Source organism: Agelaius tricolor, unplaced genomic scaffold (assembly GCF_023055355.1).
Source record: "Agelaius tricolor isolate 1412-34295 unplaced genomic scaffold, bAgeTri1.0.p SCAF_1, whole genome shotgun sequence".
Lineage (NCBI taxonomy): Eukaryota > Metazoa > Chordata > Aves > Passeriformes > Icteridae > Agelaius > Agelaius tricolor.
Window position 1 is genome coordinate 42,568,771 of NW_027269261.1, and position 22,339 is coordinate 42,591,109.

General features: G+C 34.9%; 1 protein-coding gene across 3 annotated transcripts in view; it reads left to right on the top strand.

The window, feature by feature from the left end:
* Positions 1-22,339, top strand: part of TTC13 (tetratricopeptide repeat domain 13) — a 38,858-nt gene that overhangs the window by 11,184 nt on the left and 5,335 nt on the right. For 2 of the 3 annotated variants that reach the window (XM_071431463.1, XM_071431480.1), the window contains 16 exons: positions 108-173; positions 1,650-1,742; positions 2,802-2,918; positions 3,739-3,849; positions 6,246-6,328; positions 7,386-7,527; positions 8,753-8,927; positions 9,342-9,498; positions 9,766-9,896; positions 10,224-10,356; positions 10,850-10,942; positions 15,110-15,193; positions 16,622-16,706; positions 18,985-19,094; positions 20,426-20,561; positions 21,240-21,319. In XM_071431463.1, coding sequence (XP_071287564.1) covers positions 108-173; positions 1,650-1,742; positions 2,802-2,918; positions 3,739-3,849; positions 6,246-6,328; positions 7,386-7,527; positions 8,753-8,927; positions 9,342-9,498; positions 9,766-9,896; positions 10,224-10,356; positions 10,850-10,942; positions 15,110-15,193; positions 16,622-16,706; positions 18,985-19,094; positions 20,426-20,561; positions 21,240-21,319 — 1,796 coding nt within the window. The remainder of the gene's footprint in view (positions 1-107; positions 174-1,649; positions 1,743-2,801; positions 2,919-3,738; positions 3,850-6,245; positions 6,329-7,385; positions 7,528-8,752; positions 8,928-9,341; positions 9,499-9,765; positions 9,897-10,223; positions 10,357-10,849; positions 10,943-15,109; positions 15,194-16,621; positions 16,707-18,984; positions 19,095-20,425; positions 20,562-21,239; positions 21,320-22,339) is intronic. The other variant, XM_071431470.1, reaches the window with a different exon arrangement.

The following is a 22,339-nucleotide window of genomic DNA, read 5'->3' on the forward strand; positions in this document are numbered from 1 at the left end:
CAGCTGTGATTGTTCATTGCTTACTACTTTAGATCAGCTAAAATCAAACACATATTGAAGAAACCAAAAAACCCACACCACAAATTAATATTTTATTTGTTTAACAGGAAGAACCAGAGCTGGTTAGTGCAATTTATGGACGAGGGATAGCATACGGAAAAAAAGGACTACATGTGAGTAGATAATTTTTTAAATTAATACCCAACTGAATTATTTGAGTCTGAACTATAAGAAAGCCTGTAACAGGAATAACTAGACTGGTGAGAACGTGTTAAGTACACCCCAAAGTCTTTGTGCTGCTCTACTTCCATGAGGAGTCTGTCCCTTGGCTGGTGCACTGTGTAACATAGAGGGATCCGGCAGATCATACTGCTCAAGCCATGGGTGTGTTTGCTTTGTGAGACTGTGGAAGTAAAGCTGCACAACGTAAGTGTGCCAAAGGAGGAGATTAGGCACTGTTGTGAGTGGTAGATAGTAAGGCTGTGAGCCACAGCTTCTTGAAAGAGTTGCCTATTAAGATAACAGGCAGTATTTTGCCTCTGAGAGAAGATTTATGAAGTCCCACTGAATTCATCTCCATACCTCAGCTGTATTTGGAAATGAAAAAGTCTTTTGCAGCCTAGAAGCATTGTCAGCTCATCCAATACAGTGGACTTCACATTGCTTTTTGATTGCTTATGCCTCTTGATAAGTATACCACTTTGAATTTGTGAAATAATCAAAGTTAAATTACTTGGTTGCAATACTTACTGCTCAAATAACTTCTTGAGCCGAGAGAAATTTATGAGTAGACTGTAGGAATTTGTGGCCGGTTGAATAGTTGCTAGAGTTCTAGAAGAATGAATAATTTAATAACTCCTTGAAAATTTTTTTTTTCAGAGTGTTTAATTATCCAGGGGTACTGTCAAGAGCTTGAGGTCCCTCATACTTGCTTGTTTTTAACATCAGTGTGAGTTTGTTTTCTCAGTTTAGCTAGGTGTTGATACAGCTTCACTTTGTAAAAGTTCTTGAGTGACACCTTCAAGACACAAAGATGATATTAAGCACAAAATTTCTTTGCTTTGAGAAAAAAGAAAAAGATCAATGGAATCTAATCTAGAATGTGCTGTATAATTACTTCGAATTTTTTTCCAATGAAGTAACTACTTCCATCCTATTGATTAACTACTTAATTGAGGACAGTTTAAAATTTTAGATAAGCAGGATGCTGTTGGCATCACCCCATTTATCAGTACTACTTGGCTTAATTTGCAGACAGTGCTGATGACAACACTGGTGGGTATGAATGTTCCTGTGTGTTGGAATTCATGTGGGAGCTTGAACCAGCTTTGCTGCCAAGCAAGGTACCTCTGGAGCTATAAATCTAATATTTATTCACAGAGTTATATTAATAAATTATTAGAGGTACAACACAAAGCTGAAACTAAACAAAGTTTAGTTTCGTTGTTTGTAGAAGATGTAGTTTTTTTCCAGCTATTTGCAGAATAATGCATCTTGATGTTTTTAGCAAAGGTGTGAAGAGCTTTTAGTATCATAGTATCAACTGTTACACTTTCAGACACTTAGCCACTCTAGTTGTCCTTCATCTTGAGAGTATATTAGTCTAAGTATGCACAGTTGTTCACCTTGTTTATTTTTCTCCTTTTCAGGATATGAAAAATGCTGAACTTGCTCTGTTTGAGCTCAGTAGGGTGATTAGTCTAGAACCAGATCATCCTGAAGTATTTGAACAGCGAGCAGAAGTGAGCATCTTTTGTGTCATTTCAGACTTTTGGAGAAGTTGCAATTATACCATGTTTCTAATTATATCTTAATTGATTTAATGGCTAAAGCTTGGTGTTCTGTTCTCCTTTCTTTTAAAATATACGCATTTCCTCTCAAACAGTGTAATTTGTGGAATATTTACTTTTAAAATAAGACATAGACCATATAGAGTTACTCTAGCCAATGGAATGGCATATATTATGTGGAAGTGTTCAAATTTTGACATACTTTATAACAAGAACATTTGTGTTTAAGTTTTTTTTATAAAATTAATCAAAATATCACTTGAACCTTACTGTTTGCACCTTTTGTCACCTTAGTAAATCTACAGTGAATACTAGTTGTTAAAACACCAATTTTTTTTTAAATTGAATGTTCTGAGTTTATATTTGTGCATGTAATTTAAAAGTCATTCCAACCCACATATATTTTTTATTTTAAAAATCAAGTTTTGTTTTGCTAACTGCATTACAGAAAATGCTAAGATGTTAAGAAGCAGCTTTGTAGACAAACCAAAAGTATAAATATTAAAGTCAGCATCCTGTATAATGATAGCTGCCATAATATTCAGAGTTTAAATGTTTTTTGTGATCTCTTAGCACATTTGTTGACCTCGATCTAAAAATGTGAAGGGCGTTTGAATAATTGGAAATGGACCATTTTTGATTGGGGGAATGCTTTTTTCAAATTAGGCTTAGGAGGATACTTTAATTACATTTTCATTTAAATATGTTGAAATGGCTTGAAATTGAGTATTTTGCTTTGACTGATTTGTTTTTAGTTTTGAATACAAGGTTTCTCTGAATGCAGTGATGTTCACGTACGTTGATAGTTTTGAGAAAAATTCTTCCAGATTTATTCTTTCATAGGAGTTTAAAAGCCATAATTACTGAAATTTATAGTGGAACTTTCTAGCCTATTCTAGCAAGTACAATTACTCTGTTGAAGCTGAACATGGAAAAGAATAATCTTCTATTTCTAAAAGAAGTCCATTCAGTCTGTCTGCTCTAAACTGTGTTTTGGTTTTGTACTCTTAGATATTGTCCCCACTAGGACGAATCAGTGAAGCATTATCAGATCTCACCAAAGCTATTCAGCTACAACCATCAGCAAGGCTCTACAGGCACAGAGGTACCCTTTACTTCATATCTGAGGTTAGTGGAGTTTGGGGATTCTCTTTGGCTTTGTTTGTTTGGGATGTTGTTCATGATTTTGTTGACTTCTGTTCTAGTTCTTAATTTTGTTCTAGAACTTCTTTCCTATTTAGTTAAAAAACCCAAACCAATCTAATTACAAAAGCCCTGATTCTTCTGTAGCTGCTTTCTGACAGTTCAGGAGTATTCACTAAGTATTTCATTTGCAAATCTATTTAATGCTGAGAATCAGAGGACAAGTACCTTGCATGCACACCTCAGATACTTTTGTGTTTCAGGAGTAGGAAGTAGATAAAGACTTTGACTTGATTTATAACCTGCAATTAATTAGAATTGATAAACACCAGTCTAAGAAGGAAAATACTTATGGCCAAGGCAGTAAGTCTTTTATATACTTAAAAAAAACCACTTCTCACATAAACAAAAAATCCCTATGAAAATGCTAACATCCCATTTTGCTATGTGATCTGTGTGTGGTGTTCTTAAAGCTTTAATGTAGAACAAGTAACTTTATCTTCAAAGATTGTGTGAATACTAGATAGCTGATTTCCTGCTTGATTCTTCTGATTTCACTGTTTGCTTCCAGCTATTTTTCCATTTGCTTTACCATGTTTTTTATAGCACTTCCTGTAAATGTTGGAAGTATATTGTGCATTCTTTGATGTTCTGATTGGTAGTTGATAATCATTGCTGCTTAGCCCAGAGACTGACTTGATATATTAAACAAAATTCTGTAGTTTACTTTTATAGAAATAAAAGTATGTATTCCTCTTTATGTGTATGGTGTTTTCTGTGTCATCTGAAATCTTCTTTATCATAGGATTATGCAACAGCTCATGAAGATTTTCAGCGCTCACTGGAACTGAACAAAAATCAGCCTATAGCTATGCTTTATAAAGGCTTAACCTTCTTTCACAGAGGACTTCTGAAGGTAAAGCTATATTAAACAATAGTTCATGTGGAACAATACCCTTTATTTGAAGTTATTTCCATAAAACAGTAGAAATATCATTGGTGTTGATATATCTATTTTCTCTCACATAAGGAAGATTTTTAAGGTAAAAGAGTGCAAGCAAAACAAAAAGATTCCATGATATGATTTGTAAATACTGCAGGTCTTGTTGAATCTCATTAGGTCAGTGATAACAGACATGTTTAAGAATAATGCTTTGAAAGATATTTGTATTTAGCACCTCTGCTAGTATTTGTATGATTATGTTCAAAAATTTCAAAATTAAGTAGAGATTCCTAAGTTTTAGGAAGGGAAGAGGGATGAAGAAGAAATTAATTTTAAACTCTTCCTTGAATGAGCTAGGGAGTAATAAAGGAAAGTGCTGATAAAGCCTTGCATTTATGCATGTTTATTTCAATCCTATGTTGTTTCTGGAAGGCTGATATCTAACTTGAGGGAACATACTTGCTCCTTCAGTTTCTAAAATCAGCAGGGAAGTAAGTTCATCCCATGTCTTTAAATTTTCACCATTTTTAACTCAAAACTTCTCTCTGTTTTAGGTGTAGTAATATTCCCCTGTTTCTTTTTTGTAAAGTATTTAGAGGTCCTGCTGCCATTTTCCAGAGGAGAGAGTAATTAGACAAGTTATCTGAAATACTCAGTTAGAAAAATTAAGATGCAATGGTGTGATTCCTGAATTCAACAGTGGAAGCTGTCTTTTTTTTTTAACCTCTGATAACAGCTTGGGGTTCATTAAGGGTTGTATGCAGAATCTGGAGGGAACCCAGGACTCTTGAGTTTCAGCCCACTATCTTTCGTAGGCAAGCACTATTTTTTTTATCTCTATTTTTTTTGCAGTCCACTTCCTCACTTTTTTAGTACCCAAGCAGCAGGTATTTTTTCCACAGTCTCATGTATGCTGTGGGAACATCAGACTGTCATTGAACTTTTATTGTCTGTGTCTTCTTGCAGTAAGAAGAGACACTCGCAAATAATAGTCTGGATTTCTGATTTTTGTTGTAGGCAACAGAGACCCCAAAAAGTGATGGCAAAAAGAAAAAGCTGACTGGAAAGTTGCAAAAATAAGCGCTGTCTCAGTTAGCAGAATAGAAGCAAAGTTTTCTTCTTTCTGATACACAGGTCAATACATTTCTGTACTGCCACATCCTTCTCCCCAGTTTCTTTTCTCAAAGGAAGCATTTTCCCTCTCTGATGTTCCTGTTAAGAGGTTATCAATGAGTGGTTTTTCATTCCCAGGTACACCTTAGCTTCCAGGCAGATTCAGGCTGCCTTTTAAAGGAAAGCTATGCCATGTGTTAGGTTTTATAAGGCTTGCTGAAAATTTAAGATGGGGGTTGAGGGTGGATGTGTTCATTTTTGAGTGAAAAGAGATTTGTTTGAATCACTGGTTTTTGGAATAATAATCTTGATTTTAAAACTTATCTATAGGATATGAGCCTCTCTATAGTTGTAGGTGATTGTCCTGCATTTTTGTTCAGTGGGTATTTTTGTGCACATTGTAGTGCTCAGAATATATTTGATAGTTTTTCTAAACAAGAATTTCTAAATACTAAAGATACCAGTAATTCTTTACTTACAGCATCTAATTAATTGCATTGAAGACTTCAAGATACTTTCCAGGCATTCCTTAGTAATATAAAGTAGTTGATTATTCCATCCTTAATTCTAAGTCTCAGTATTGAATATTCCAGTTTGTGTAGCCACTCTAGTTTAAAACGCTGACTTCTTAGATTCTTTGAAGAGGAATATTTCTTTAACCACATGTTTATTTTGTTAGCTTTTGTTTGTATTACATTGTATTCCTTACAGCAGCAATAGCAGTGATAGCAACAGTACACACTGTTGTGTGAAGATGATCATTTACTCTGTAATCCCTAAAAAGAATGTTTCCAACTGAGACAATAACAAAGAATGCAATAAGACAGTTAAAGGCAGAGTGCAGATTTGAAGGAGTCTTTTGGCCTCCAAAACTTAGGAGGTGCATTATGAATGAAGAAAGAAGACTGTAAGGAGAGACTGCTTTGCTTTTGGGAGCCGACTGTGCTTGAAAGCAAACTCTGAAAGGATTTCATCTCTGAACTCTATTAAAATGCTAAAAGAATTGCTCATTCCCACTGCATATTAGACAAAGGAATTTCAGCTAAATCTGTCAGTACTGTAAAGGATGTTTCAGTATTTCATTTATTATGTAATAATTTTTACTCTATAGATTTTGTAATAAATTCATGCCTCGTTTGTTCCTTCCAAAGCTTTTGATATATAACTGTAAATTCCATAGCTAATAACTACTGAGTATGCTGAAATTTAATGAATGTAGTAAGTTACAATTTTTTTCTGTTGGTCCCTTTCTGTAGGAAGCCATTGAATCCTTCAAAGAAGCTCTGAAGCAGAAAGCAGACTTCATAGATGCATATAAAAGTCTCGGACAAGCCTACAGGTACTCATATTCAGAAGTAGTTGTAAAGTCATTTTTTCATCTGGTTGTGTTCTTTAAAATGCACTCTAAGTTTTACACATTTATTACAAAGTTGTGCAGAACCAAATGTGATATTTGGTAGCTCCAGCAGTTGGTATGGCTATGTCAGGATATGTTCAATATAAAGAATTTCTATGTTTGCTTTATATTTTTAATTTAGTCTCTGGGAGCTCTTTGATGTGTTTTAAGTATGCTAAATTATTTTAAAATGATAGAAAGGGTTAATACAACATGAGCTATAGCTGATTAAATCCTGCTTCAAACGTAGTGGCTTTGGTGTTCATGATTTATTTGAAACTAAAGAGCTGGGGTTAATCACTATTCTGCTAAAAATTCTTCTTGGCAAATGTATTTAAAACTGGTAAATCTTGTTTGTTTTTCTTGACTTGCTCTTTTTTGAATTACTGAACTAAAAAGCTATGATAAACTAAATTGTATACTATTACTATTTTAATTTTCTCATGACAGTTTCCTGTGACTGTTTTACTGTCTGCTGAAATGTATAGCTGTCCTGCACATTGGAGTAATTCCAGTCAGTAAATTTTTAGTTAGTTTCAGTTTTCAAACACCATATGCATTCTTCTTACTCAGCATTTAAGTAGTTGGTAAATTTTTAACAACATTTTTGTATTTTAAAAGTTAAAAAGTCCTCTTAAAGATAATTTTTTCCAAGAATGCTTTGTGTGGAAGTTTTATTTACTTTAGTTTCTGAAGAAATACCTTAGGTATGTGTTTTTATAGTTTTAATATCTGCTGAGGATTTTGAAGATCTGTGGTCTTGTGGGGTTGTATTTCAGAGTACATATTTCTGGGAGTAACAAACTCTGTGCAGCTGTTCTTTTATTGCCACAAGAGAATGGTTGCAAAATTACTGCTTTTGTTATAGAAATTTTCCTTTAGTGCTTTGTTTCTCTTCAATGATATCCCCTTTGGACACCTTAAAATCACCTTTAACAATTTTTTTTTTGTCACTGTTGCCTTCTGTATTTTTCACTTTCCGTCTTCTGGAATCACCTAGAGAGCTTGGCAACTTTGATGCTGCTACAGAGAGCTTCCAGAAGGCTTTACTGCTGAATCAAAATCATGTTCAGACATTACAGCTCAAGGGAATGATGCTTTATCATCATGGTAGCTTAGATGAAGCACTAAAGAATTTTAAGGTAAGCAGGCCCTAAGTAAACACAAAATTTACATGTTTTAACAAGGTCTTGTATTCAACAAGTGCAATAAAATGGACAAATTTAAAAGTTTTTCATTCTGAGTGTGTGTGCATTTGAACTAGAAGTATTCTTTTCTGAATCTGTCTTAAAAGATAAAACTTAACAGTTGTAATTGAAAATGTGATCTTGCTAAAACTAAGGTGGCTTCTTTAACTGTTTTATGTGTTTGTAAAGCCAAGTGCTAACTGAAATATTTCATTTTTCTTTTTAAACTGGTAATTGTGTTCATGCTGATACTTTGACTTGAAACTTAAAGTTTTTTCATATTGGATAAAAGGTAAAATGTACTAGTCTGTAATTTTCAGCTGAAAATAACTTACAATGTTTATCTAATTTTTCTAGAGTATTTTCTTCCAAAAAATTCAACATATGTTGTGATTCATTGTGCTTGCAGAAATTTTCATGTTGCCAAAATCTTGCCTATCTCTACTGGCATTAAATAATTGCCTTATTTTGGAGACAGAACAAAAAAAGGCAGATGTTATTTGCATGCCCATATTCTTAAAACAAGGAATGAAATAAGATCCCTTTCCAAATGAGTCTGTGCTTATCCCAAGGAGAACACTTTACGTGCATTATTACATATAACCCTTCTATAACCCAGTTTGTAGATACTGATGTAATTGAAAAGGTACTTCAACTTCTGAGATGGAGATGCTCTTCTAAAAACATGTAATTACTAGAAGAATTGGAGCATTCATTTCTGAATCATAAACAAGAATTTGCTGTGTGTTTAACATACAGTAAATAGCTGACTAACATAGAAGTGTACTAATGCATGAAGTAGTGAAGAGATGAATGGGAGAAATGACAGAAGAGATATATACCTATATACTTAACCCAAAATAATTTGCAATATTTTCAGGAGTATATTTTGCCTAATTTCACCCAGCTATATTGTTAGAGCAAAGTATGCAAAGGCATATTTGCATTGGCAAGGTTTGCGTTTTCAGTTTTTTTCCCCTTTTATAAAGCTGAAAATATTTTTACTTAAATTTGCTAGCAATTTAAGTGCTCAGCAGCATTTGAAAGAAAATTATGATGGAAGTGGATCTTAATAATCAATAAATCTTTTCACATGTCTTCTGGCCAGACAGGTTGGATTATTTGAAGATAATCTTTCTGTCTCTTGATTTATGGGTGCTTTGTTCCTTTAATCTCCTAGAGATGCCTTCAGCTAGAACCATACAATGAAGTGTGCCAGTACATGAAGGGTCTCAGCCATGTTGCAATGGGACAGTTTTATGAAGGCATAAAAGCTCAGACCAAAGTTATGTTAAATGATCCTCTACCAGGTCAGAAGGCCAGCCCAGAATATCTGAAAGTGAAATATCTCCGAGGTAAGTTGGAATTATTTGGGGTTTTTAAAAAATTTTCTTAAATGCTTCAAAGATCCTAAAAGTGCAAACTTGCTTGTAATTATGGTCATTCTAGAGAAAACAGTGTACATTCTCATGAGCACTGTTGACTATGTATGTTAAGAAATAGATACACTGATTCTTATTGTTCATACAGTTAAAAACTAGATCCAGAAATAGAATATACATTTCTATATAAATGTAGATTGTTGTGATACTTGGTTGAAAAAGACTTATTTCTATCTTGGAAATTGGCTAATAGAAAAATGATATTATCTAAAAATAATGACTTATTTAAGTGATGTTGTTTAACTGCCAAGCATATAACCTGGTTACTGTTACTGGCATAAGTTTACTGATTATGCAAACAGTATTAATTTTATTTCTTTCCTTCAGAGTATTCTAGGTATTTGCATGCACATTTGGATACCCCTCTTACAGAGTATAATACTGATACAGATCTGCCTGGAAATTTCAAGGATCACTGGGCCAAAAATCTTCCTTTTCTGATAGAAAATTATGAAGAACAGCCAGGGTTACAGCCACATATAAAGTGAGAATTTTTATTTTTAAGGCTTATTTTAAATGGGGGGGGTCTGCCATTGAATTCAGTAAGACTGAATTAATTTGAGATATTGCATGTAACTGCAACATACTATGTGTATGTTCAGTGGACTGGAGGAGGAATGAGTGTTCTTTATCCTTTAAAGTGTTTCTCACACAAATGGTATTGATTTGTAAAACACAGATTTGTTTGCCAAATGCTTTCAGGACTTTTATAACCAAACTGTGTCTGATGCATGTTTTTCTCCTCTGTAAGAGATGTGTTATTTCAGAATTTTGAAAGCTATAAGCCTGATGTGCAAGAGCTCATATGTGTAGCTGATCATCTGGGTTCCATGATGCAGTATGAGACACCAGGATTTCTTCCAAATAAAAGGATACATAGAGGTATACTGAAAATGTTCTGTAAACTTGAGAGGGGGCAGGGGAGTCAGTGTGATAATTGAATGCTGTATCTTTTCTATCTGCAAATTTGGTTTATGCTCTGTTTCTTTCAAATCAGATAGAAACTTTAAAATAATTATTATGTCAGTATTTTCTTGACCAAACTGAGCATTGGAAATCAGTATCTCCCAGACTTTTTGATGTTGTCCATTCTATTCCTGTAAATACATTGCTTTCCCACTTCAGTTTTCCTGTCTGTGCAACACTGAGTATTTAGCTCTAATTGGTTTTCTGTTTCTTTTGTACCTCTGTCCTCGTGCCTCACCTCAGCAATGGGATTGGCCACTCTAGAAGTAATGCAAGCTGTGCAGCGGACTTGGGCAAACTCCAAAGTTCGGATGAATGGGAAGACCAGGCTGATGCAGTGGAGAGATATGTTTGATATTGCTGTGAAGTGGAGAAGGTAATGGTCACAGAAGGCAAGCCTGGACTGGTTGTCATAATGATGAGTGCTCCAGATAACCAAAGGGCTGCAGTCATGGACAAGAAAATGAACACTAGCTGCCACTGTGTAACTAGAAAAGTTCTGATAAAAGGATGGTGTAGTTCTGATAAAAGAAAAGGAGTGCACTTCTGAAAATACTCCATTTTTCTTCTTCTGTAAAGGAGGGAAAAAAAGGGTATAGCATTTTCCAGTTGAAGCAAAGCTATGAGAGACCATAGGATCCATTGCAGCTAAGGCAAATAAAAACGAACAGTTTCAACTCCAGAAACATCAAATGTTTGAGTTGTATGGTTTTTATAAGAAAAAAAACCAGTGTTTTGGGAAAAGTTCTTTTCTGTAATCTCTGAATTCTGGTTTTTGCCTAAAATTGTTCTGTCTGTGAATAAAGCTTTATTAGAAATATTACATGGATTGAAATGTGTGCCAATGTTGATGTCTTTTGTCTTTGTAGGATAGCTGACCCTGACCAGCCTGTGCTTTGGTTGGACCAAATGCCTGCCCGGAGCCTTAGCAGAGGTTTCAATAATCACATTAACTTAATCAGGTATGAGAGTTTCACCAAACAGCATTCCCACACACACTAAGGGGTTGCACCAGAATTGCCCGCTCTTTGTGAAACAGCATTTTACAACATTGAATGTATATGTGCTTACTGTTTTACTTAACATTCATTTTATGATTTCTGATGGAACATTTGGGATTTGTGCGCAGTTTTCCATTACGACATTTCCTCTTTTTCCTGAATTGCAATTGTACTACTGAGTAGTAGCAGTATCTAAAAAGGATCCAGAATATACGTATTTTCACATGCTGTTTTTATTTCCCAAGTAACCTTAAGTGTAAACATTTTATTAAGTTTATCATAGCTGTAATTTTTGTCAATGCTGCCTCTCAAAGGCAGTGGTATTGAAACGTTGCTGTTCTATTAGTTTTAATAGTGATTTACAGTGAACAGGGAAAACAGTTCTCATACTTGTTTTCAAGGCAGGCCGAAGTAAACAAAGTAAAGCAAAAATGACAAAATAAGTAACCTGTGAAATGTAACACTTGCACTTCCAAATAAAGGTAAAATTTAAAAGATTCAACCACTGTTGTACGTTCCATCTTCTCCCATGCTGCAAAACTCTGTATTTGTAGTCATGACAGTGCTACTACCCCCCTTGAAGTGGTGCAAGTGTGATAGACTCGATGTGGCAACATCACTGTCAATCACAGGAGCAGTGTGTTTGTGTAAGTAAATATGTAGCCAGGTTTCATCTTAATCCACCCCCTCCTAGGAAATACTGAATCTTTGATCTGTCATTCTGCTTTTATGTATGTCTGTCTCTTTGTTCTTTGAGAAGCTGTACTGAAAAAGAAGAATAAGGGAAACAAAGCCTTATCAAGAATTATTTCAGGCATAGAAAAATAGAGATATTCTGATGTTCATATGCAGAGGCTCATGAGGATTTGTCCTCACTCTTCCTTCCAGTCTAAGGAACGGACCCTAGCAGCCTCTCCTTTACTTGGAATGGTTAATGCAGCATTAAATTCCAGTGCAGATGATTTAACTTTGCAAGATGTGTTGCTTTTTGAACAGCCTTGTGCTCAGGCTTCTCTCTTCACCCAAGCCAAGGATTACTTTTGGGCTCCAAGCTGTTTCCATCTTTGCTGCATTTCTCTCTTTTCATATGTACAATGCAACAGAAACCACAGCCATTGTACTTGGAGACAGAGATGCATTCCACGCTTCACCTGTTTCTTCATGGTTTTATTTCTAAATGGGAGAGTAAAAGCCTAACTTCTAGGTGATCTGTGTTGGCAGAAAGGCATTCATGTAACAACACTTAATTAACGTCCTGAAATGAATACTGAACATTTATTCTGCGGAAATATGTCCTTGTACAGAATCTCTGTCAGGAACTCTGGTTTTGCAGTGGCCAGGGTACTTGTTTTCCTTTCATCAGAGAATGCTGGCAAAACTGAAGATGTACTGTTATAGCTGTTTTGGTCATTTTATAGAAGTCTGAATTAAGTTTCATGAGCATTGAGAATTGTAGGCCCACAGTGAACCTAATTCTAACCTTTTTGGTTTGGCTCAGCCTTGGTTTTTGGGGATCTCATCAGCATTTTGGTTGTGCTTGTTTGATAGCTAAGTAGTGGTTCTCTGAAAAATGCTGGTTTTGAAGAAACAATAGATTTGAAGCAGCCTAAATACCACTGTCTTAAGAGTTGCTTGTGCTTTAGTACTGGATGGTGATTGCATTCTTTTTGACTCTGGAAACCTGTTTGGTCATTTTCCAGCCTTAAGTAATAACCACTTTGATCAGCTTTCTAATGTTTGTTTCTGTTTTTGGCTCCATCCTGATTATTTCACATGATGTGAGGGATAAAATAAATGAGCCTATTAAGTGGTAATAGTTGTTTTTTCACAGTTTTGAAGCATCTTCTAGTTCACAGATTTCTAAATGACAGTTTTTTCTTAAAGAATTATGCAGATTTGTATAATTTCCTTTTTACATTACTCAGCTTGTAAAATGGCTGCTGATTGAAAAGACTTATAGGGCACAGAGCTAATACCCTTTTCTTGATAACTGAGGTGGCTTTATGGTCTTTTGACTGTCCTTCAGGAACATATACTTTGTTTTATAATTAGGTTATAGTTTGAAAGTTATTCTCATACCCATATGACTAAGGCTGAATTCTTTCTAAAACAGCATGGCTACCTGACAGCCAGGTGTAACAGTAGATTTAGGCTGACAAATAGCAGTTTGCATGGTTATTGTGTATATTAAGATAAAAGCTGTTCAGTCAAACGAGAAATGTAGCAACAGCAGTTGGGTGTTCTTCTAGCATTTGTAAAAGATCTAGTCATGCTGAGCTCAAGCTGTCTCTAGGTTTTATTTCATCTGGATTGTACACCAGGAATTTCTGTGGGTAGAAATACTTAGATTACTTGTCTGTTAGCACAATCTTTTTCTTTACTCAAATTCTTTCCATTGGAAGTCCAGTATTGTTCAGTGATTCCTGTCAAATGAGTCTTGTCATGGAGGCATTAGCATTCAGTGTCTGCTGAATCAATCTTTTTTTCTTTTCCAGAATGGCAAAATGTTTGGAGTGTGTCAGAAAATAAAAACCTTTTTTGTTTGTTTTGTGTCAATTTGGGGACCTTTTTAAAAAGATATATAAGAAACATCTTGCATTTCACAATTTTTGATAGGATTTCAGATCTTAATGTTCTCAAGATGCAAGTGTGTCAGCTGTCTCTTTGTTGGTCCATAGACAAGGGTGAGTTTGGCTTATCTCCTTTCTGGCTTAAATGATCAAAGCTAGTAAGTTTGATTTAAAATAGCAAAAATGTTTTGGAAAGCTTTAGCTGATTTCATAGACAAAGCAAGGATTTGTGATCAGCTAAACATTAATGATATGCTTAATGTTCTTGTGGGAAACAGAGGCACTCTGGAACACTGCAACTTTTGAATTCTTGGTGGTAATGTTTACTAAACAAGAAGAAAGAGTGGGAATAAACACAAATCACTTTTGACCACCCACCAAAATTCCTTCTTGGTACAACAGCTTCTCGATGGCCTTACAGAGGATAGGTCTGCTTTGGATGTATTTTCCAAGACGACACTAAAGGAGAACCCACTTCCTTATATTGACACACTACTGCCTGTTGTACAGATATTTTTTAATACAGATGGAAAAGGATGGGACGTACAACAAGGGCAAATTCTGTATATTAGATTTGTCTTCATCCTTCCGCTTTCCCTGCCTCCCTTTCCTATGTGCAGATATGTGTATGTGTTCTAATTCTGTTCAGTTTTTGAGGACTGATTCTGCTGGTTTTCTGAGACTAGGCCTCCTAAGGTGAGAGACTGTCAAGTGAGACATTAGACAGGGACTTGAGCTGACAAAAATCCCTTGAAGTGGAAAGAAAAAGCTAGGTGCACACAGCTTCCTGTGATTGACAGTGGTTTTGCTTCCTCGGAGAGCGATAACGCTTGCTTTATAAAATCTTGTTTTGTAGACTGGGAGAAGAGGAAGGACTCCTACAAATGCAGTAATGGTATGTAATTTTTCCTGTCAGAGTGGTTATCATCCTGACAGGTTTCTACCACATTTTAATATTGATTTTTATTTTTTTAAACTTAGTAGTCCAAGGGAAAAAGCAACACCTTTTAATGTTTTTTTTTTTTCAGTTACTACTTGTAATTCTTGGGATTAAAAGCAAAAATAGTTCAATACAGAGGAACATAGGTGAATAAAGAAAAATATATGTGGACAGTCAGAGCAGATCAACATATATATGGACAAATATGTAAGCTGGAGCGTGTTGGTTCTCTAGATGTGCCAATTGAGAATTCTTTTCTAGTTGTGTTGTATCTATGAGTCTAGGGAAGATTATATCTTGTAGAAATTGATAATTATAGTACATAGATAAGATTTGCTGGAATTGGGCACATGAAAAATGGAGAAATATGCATGGAATGTAGTTTATCACAGAACACCAATTGTAATGATACATGAGTTTGAGCAAGTTCACTATGTAATCTATATTTAAAATGGGAGATTGGCAATTTACCATGTAGATAAATCCTACATGGTTCACTCCTTTAATTTACAGAGCAATTGTGAATAAAATTGTGTCAAATATTAATGAGTAATATTTGTGTCCTGGAATGTTGGGTTGAAAAACAAGACTTGAAAAAACCCTTTCTTTTCTTTGTAGGGGACAGGTCATTAACATGCGGTACCTGGAATACTTTGAGAAAATTCTTCATTTTATCAAAGACAGGATCCTTGTTTATCATGGGTAAATTACAATTTTTTTGCCCCCTGCTTTGTTCCCCTGGTAATAGTGATCTGAATTTTACAAAATATTCATTTCACGAAGTCTGAAAGGTTTTTTTCTCAGTTTAGTAAGTTCTGGTTTCCTTAGCATGTATAATTGTTTTAATTTCTGCTGGAAATGGAAAACTGTATTCATTGCCACATAAAGAAACTTAAATTAATAGGAAAAACCCCCTGTGAATTATGGTATACCTAGAAACTAATAACTTTTAAATTTGTGGCCATGGTTCTGTCATGATTGGATCTCTATTCTTTCTAAGCATATGATTTATTAAAGATGTTTGGTTTCCTCCTGGTAGAATCAAGTACAGTTACTCTGACTATTGAGATAAATTTATTAAGAAGTGAGGAAAAAAGATAAATGAAGATATGGAAGGTAATTTTCATTGAAAAAAAGGTGTTTGACAACTCGTTTTACATGAGCAGAGAATCTTTACTATCTGTTACATAGATGGGTTGGTAGATGGTGTCCTGGAACTGAAGAGAGTTGTAGACTCTTAAATGAAATAATATGACTAAAGGTAATATGAAAATTGATGTTGGCATGGGTGCTGAATACAGTACAGTGTTCTGATAACATAAAAAAAAATTCTTTTAGCTTTAAACCCTCTAGTTTTCCTTTGGTCTGGTAACTTTTATTAAATACTGAGTTCTGTTTTTCCATCTCATTGTGCTACTTAAATATCAAAAATGAAAGTGCAGAAAATCCTTGTAACTATTGAAAATGTTCAAGTTTTAGAAATTTATGATAGTTGCTGAAAATATGTAGCTGGCACTCTGTCCTCTGTTGCTAGAAAGTTTGTTCAGAGTAAGCCCAGTAGCATTTGACCTTAAACCAGACTAGTTTGTGGTGTGATTCCTAAAAGAATTCTGTTCTAAAAATCTTGTATAGTGTAATTAATAATTACTAGAGCAGTAATTCAACAGGTTTCTTCATGATCCAGCTGTGCCTGCATCTGGAGTATTTACTTGCCTTTCAGTCTACACAGATGTGTATATTTTGTGAAGAATATTTCTAATTTTAACTCTCTTCTACTTCCGTCTTTCCTTACCTAGAACCCCCTGCCCACACACACTCATGCAAACACTGTTTGATGCTTTAGAGTGGTCAATAGCAAGAGTAAGACAGAGTAGTTGATTAACATAAGATAAATCTGAATACTGAAATTGAGATTTGAAGCTGAAAAAATAAGCTGAGCTGATACAGGAGAAAATTGCTTTTTGAAATATAGGAGAGCATGTAGACAAGTATAAGGGAACTTATTTTTAGAAAATAAATGATTAGTTTTCAACAACTTACTTAAGTATGGCTGATTAGGTTAAAGGTATGTGAATTTTCAGAAATGCTACATGTGTTCAACTGTTGTATTTCATATTTAATTTTTTCCAGTGCTAATAATCCAAAAGGACTGCTAGAGGTTCGAGAAGCTTTGGAAAAGGTACATAAAGTAGAAGATCTTCTTCCCATAATGAAGGTAAATTACAGAAAAAGTTTAATATATGGTAAAAAACATAAAATGTGTTCTGGAAGATATTTAGTTCCTCAAAATAAAACCATTGTATATAAACTTGAAAAGAGTAACTGGAAATTCTAGCTCAGGTTACTCCAAATCTGGATATATAGGGTTGGATCTTCCCTTTGATATGTGTGAATGGGTGATGTATATTTGAAATCCTTGGCCTAACTGTGAACTGGTAACAAAATAATGGGAAACCAAAATGTTAGGTGTAATTCTTTGAAACCAACCTTCTCAACCCAAGAGGGTTTGTGGTCAGATCTGCCAGAGTGGGCTCACTCTGTGCCTGTGCAACAGGAAGGAGAAAAATTGATTGATGTGCCTGTAAGATTTGGAATATGGAAACTCTTTTTACTTTTAGGTTCATTGATGCAGCTCAGTATGTGGTGGGGCTGGCACAGGGAAGTGGGGGAGTAGTTGTTCTTTGTGACTGACAGCTAAAATGAAATCCTGGATAACATTTTTGAGCTTAGGAAGACTTGCCAAAAAAGGAGTGGGAAACTTGTGGGTTTTATTCCTCCTGCTGGTGGTCTTTGTAAAAAGGCTTTGGATATATGACCTGCAAAATGATTTATACTCTTATCTTAACTTGAGTAGTACGTCTTGAGCTAGGTTTAAGTAAAAGTTGTTCCCCACTACCCGCCCCCCCCCCCCCCCCCCCCCCGCCCCTCCAAATTAATCTGGGGTGGGGTTGGGGAAACAAAGTTACAAAGTATGTCTTTTTAAAGGATTGTACAGGATTTTAATCAGAGCAGAATAAAATTTGGGAAGAAACCATTATGCTAAATAGAGACAAATTCTTTACTTTCTTATCTTGTGTGTCCACATTGGAATTTTGTATCTAAGCAAAGCAGCTGGGTTGCCATAGAGCAGAAATCTCTGAAGCTGCCTTGCTGCTACTCGTGACAGACTGTCTGGGTTGGATGAGTTCTTGATATTAGTGCTCACTCATGCACTGCAATTATCTTTGCAGGAGCTATGTGGTTTAAGCACTACATTTTTCTCTGGGTTTTAAAATGTGTTGTGAATATATGTTCTTTGAAGACACCCCAATTTAAGAGGCCCTTTTTATATTACTGTCTTGTTCTTGGCTTTGAAACATGAAGCCAAGTGGATACAAACTGAACCTTAACAAAAGCTTTTGCTGAAGAAGTAGTAGATGTTGGGGTGGGCAGCTGTGTTCCCTCCTGACACACAAATGTGCAAGTAGGACCCTGTAGGGCATCTGTCTAATCTGGTTACTTTTGAATTGTAGGCTAGAAAAAATGCTACCAGTGGATTTTAAAAATACAGGTTACTCCAAGAAAGTGATGAAAATATATAAACCCAGTGGACTGTACATTTATTATTTCAAAGTAAATGTCTTAACTGACAGCAGTTTCCATACCTGTACATTTTGGTCTGGTTTGAGTTTCATGTATCCCATTCCAGACTGTATTAAAGTGGAATGCTTTGTTCCTTAAAATAAATGCAGATTCTCTTGAAACAAAACACCCTGGATTACAGGTTTTGGGTTAATATAAATGACTGCATGAGTAAACACTAGTGCATACTAGTTTCATTAGTGCCTATATAAAATGAATGTCTTTCTGATAGTGATGTAATTTGGTTATTTGGGTAGCTGGCAAATGCTGTATGTGGAAAGCTGGGATTTTGGCTTTACTGAAATGCAGTTCTGCCTGGTTTATACAACTCTATGGCTACAGTGTTAGTCTTAGATAATGTAGCTTTGTAAAATTCTTAAACCTAGAGATAATTTCCTTCTGATGAGAATAAACATCAATTGAAACTGGATCACAGTTAAGAAACTGTTGCTTTGAGTTTTATTCTGGAATTCACACTTGGACTAATGCAGCTCTTCTTAGTGTAAACATAAAATGGGGTCTCAGATTCCTGCTTTTCCATTTACATGATTGCACCAAAAGGTTGCCATCAACAACATGCAACTTGGGGACAAATCTGTACAACTTGAACTGCTTTGTACAGCGGCTTTTCATAAACAGCACATTTTATTCACTATTTAGTTATAAAGTTGAATGCCACTGTGCCTCATTCAGTATTTATGGCTTCCATTCAGAAGGAAATAAAGGATGAATGAAATAATGTCACTGACAGTAACTTTTTTCTGTTCTGTAAGTTGTCCACATTCATTTCTACTCCATGTATTTTATGTGCTTCAAAGCAATAGGTAGGCAGCCTCTGCTACCTCTAATATTACTTTTTTTTCTTTTGAAAGCAGTTTAACAGTAAAACCAGAGATGGGTTCACTGTGAACACAAAAGTCCCCAGCCTGAAGGATCAAGGGAAAGAATATGATGGATTCACAATTACAATAACGGGAGATAAGTATGTTCACTGTTTTCAAGGGTTAGGGTACATTAAGCAGTGATGAACTATTAGCAATTAATTGTCTGAAATGCCATTTCTGTTCACATAAAGTGGATTTTGTTTTTCACTAGTGGCATTTTTGTAAATAACTGAAGTTTATTCATTTGAGGGCTTGATTCCTGTTGTGTTTTCAACAAAAAGGGAATTTGGATAACACTGATGGAACTGAGTTGATTCTCAAACATACAGCATAAAAGTGATAAGAGACCTTGTTTTTCAGCTTAGACTATAAAATGCCTAAAGGAGAAAAATATCAACTACCTCAGTCTTTATACATATCAAAATGCATTTCTTCTTGTGAGACTGTCTTTTGTGTTGACTGAGGAGTCCTGAATGGAAGGGAAATTTCTGTGATATAAGAATAAAAGACACTGTCTTCTATTTGAGATTTTGACTTTTTTTATGTTTGAGATGTTTGCAGACCTTCTATCTGCAAGTGAAAATTTAAATAATACCTGAATGTGTGAGAATACAGTTAGGAGGTTTTGGGTCACTCTCTGGATGAGACAGTAAATGTCTCACTTTATGGATTCTGATTCCTTGTCTTTCTGAAAGTGAGCAAATTGAAGCTCAGAGGCACTGTCAATCTATTAAGTAAAAACTTTATTAAAAAAAGTTAAAATTCTATGCATTGGGATTTTCCCCAGAATTTATGCGCTTTCAATGAGTGGCATGGAATCCAAACTTCCCTACTAAAATATTAATGTATCTCTTGTTTTTTTATTTTACATTCTAAATTACAGGCTTATATATGATGAAAAGGCATTAAATATAGGGCCTCACTCTTTTGAGGAAAACATTTTGGTGTGAGTAAATAGCCTAACTTTGTTCTGGACAAACTTTGTTCAGTGTCATTCAGTCTGTTTTGATCCATAGTTGGTAACTGCTTTATACCAAAACAATCCTGTTAGAAATGAAGAAAACTACATTCAACATTCTATACAAAAATCCTAAGTCTGTGAAGATATTTTAAAATTTCATATTTCTTATTTTTTGCCCACAATTCAAGTGAAACACCAATGCTTGTCAGGTGTTCTTCAATGTAAATACTTCATCTGTGATTAGGTGGCAGTCTTTATGCATTCTTTAAAACTTAATAAAAAATGCTACATCAATCCTTAGTGATTTTTGGGGATTTTTAATTAAATGGGAAGTAATGCACATGGTTAAGGAAGACGATAGGGAAAAGGTGATGTGTAACTGTAGTAGATTTGTAATTTAGCCTGAATATGCATCAAGTTCTGTTCAAAAAATGTCTTATCTCCTTTTCTTTTTCATTTGCTCAACAGAGTGGGGAACATACTATTCTCAGTAGAAACTCAGACGACAGAAGAAAGAACACAGCTGTATCATGCAGAAATAGATGCACTATATAAGGATCTAACAGCTAAAGGAAAAATTCTAATTCTGTCTGCAGAGCTGGGGGTAAGGCTGTTCAAGCAATTATTAATTCCTTAAAAAAGCCTTTTATGTTTTTATACTCTCTGTTTAATAGTCCCAGTTGTAACAGTTTTTGACAGAGTTCATAGGTAATAAAGGTACTTAAACCCAGTTATGACAAGTACCGTAAGAAGTTGCTGTCATTCTATCTGTCGTTTTAAAATTTGCTGGGCTTTGCCTGCAGTACTAGGAAGTGTCCAGGCAAGGTCTCAGTATTGCAGTGTGTTCTGGTTGTTTCTTATTTTTCTCATGGGCCTGTGTTCACCTTTGCCATCATCCCTGTAAGTGCTGTTTAGGGTTTGGCTCAAGGTGGTTACATATAAGATGAGTAACACGAATTCGTGAGAAGCTCTAGAATTGGGTTTGTGTTGATTTTATGTGCTAGGACAGTCTGACTACATTTGAGCTTTTTCTTTTTATCCTTTAATAGATGTATAGATGAACTGTGTTTCACCTAAATGTTAAAAATACATCAAAGTAGTTTGTTCAAGCTTCTGTTAATCAGACTTCAGTTTCATTATTTGACATTTTCACATTGGAAAATAGTTCTTAAAATGGTTCTTAAAAATACTTGTGGTAATGTATGACTTTGCAATGTATATCTTTGTAAGGTATTACCTGGCTATTAAATTATCTTTAATTCACGCTTTTTTCTTCTCTTAGGAAGTAGATGCTGTTTGCAACTTGATCCTGTCACTAGTTTATTACTTCTATAATTTAATGCCACTTTCAAGAGGATCTAGGTTAGTGTTGGTATTCATCATCTCTGTTACCTTTGTTGCCTGCTGTACGATGTCCATGCCTTGCAGTATCTTAATGTATTTTTTATTACTAATATTATTTTTAATAGAGCTGTGTGCCCTGCACAGCTTTTCCTTTTGTGCTGCTGTGACAATGGGAACTGACTTGGTACTGTTTTAAATGCTAGTTTGTAATTGCTAATGGTAACTATTCATAGCTGCATGTAAATTTAAAATGATGAGTAGTCTCAGCTCACACATTGAGAAGTGTTATTTTTAAATTTTAATGCTTGGTTTTCTAATCCATATTGTGTTACACCACTGTAATTTCACTTAGGAAGTTTTTCTGAAATGTGTATTTAAAATGAAATATACTTTGGCATAACTTACTTCAATGAAGTACACTAAAATATTATGTTAGTAAATTGTTGCAACTGTTAAGGTCACCAGATGAAACTGTAGGATAAAGTTCCATATATCACAGAACTCTTCAACTGGAATTCTAGTTTAATGCAAACCTGCTTTACATGTAAGACTATTCTGAATCTCTGTTCCACAAAGCACTTAAGCACTTAACATCTTTAATCTTACTTCTAGATACAGTTCAGTATGAAAAAACCCCTGAGATTTTGGGATTTTATAATCAGATTTTGCATTTATCTTATAGAATGTAAAAATTAGGAGACATTCTGTCTGAGATTCACAGTTCAAAAAAAAAATTAAGTTAAAAATGAAATAACTGAATAGCTTTACAGTGCCTCTAGCTCTATTGGAGTAGAGTTCATAAACTCTTCTGGGCTACAGCTGATCTTATTGGAAACAGGAGTCTACTTTGTTTTCAGCCCTGTAGAGTCTTAAGAGCTCCAAAGTCTGAAAATACGGTTCTGACTAATGTAGAAACAGTAGTAAAACTCCATAGGTTCCTAACTTTCATTCTAGTGATGTTGGATAATTACAGGGATTTCACTTTTTAAGTGTTTTGTGCTTGTTGTTTTTCCTTCTAAAATAACTGGCACAGTAATC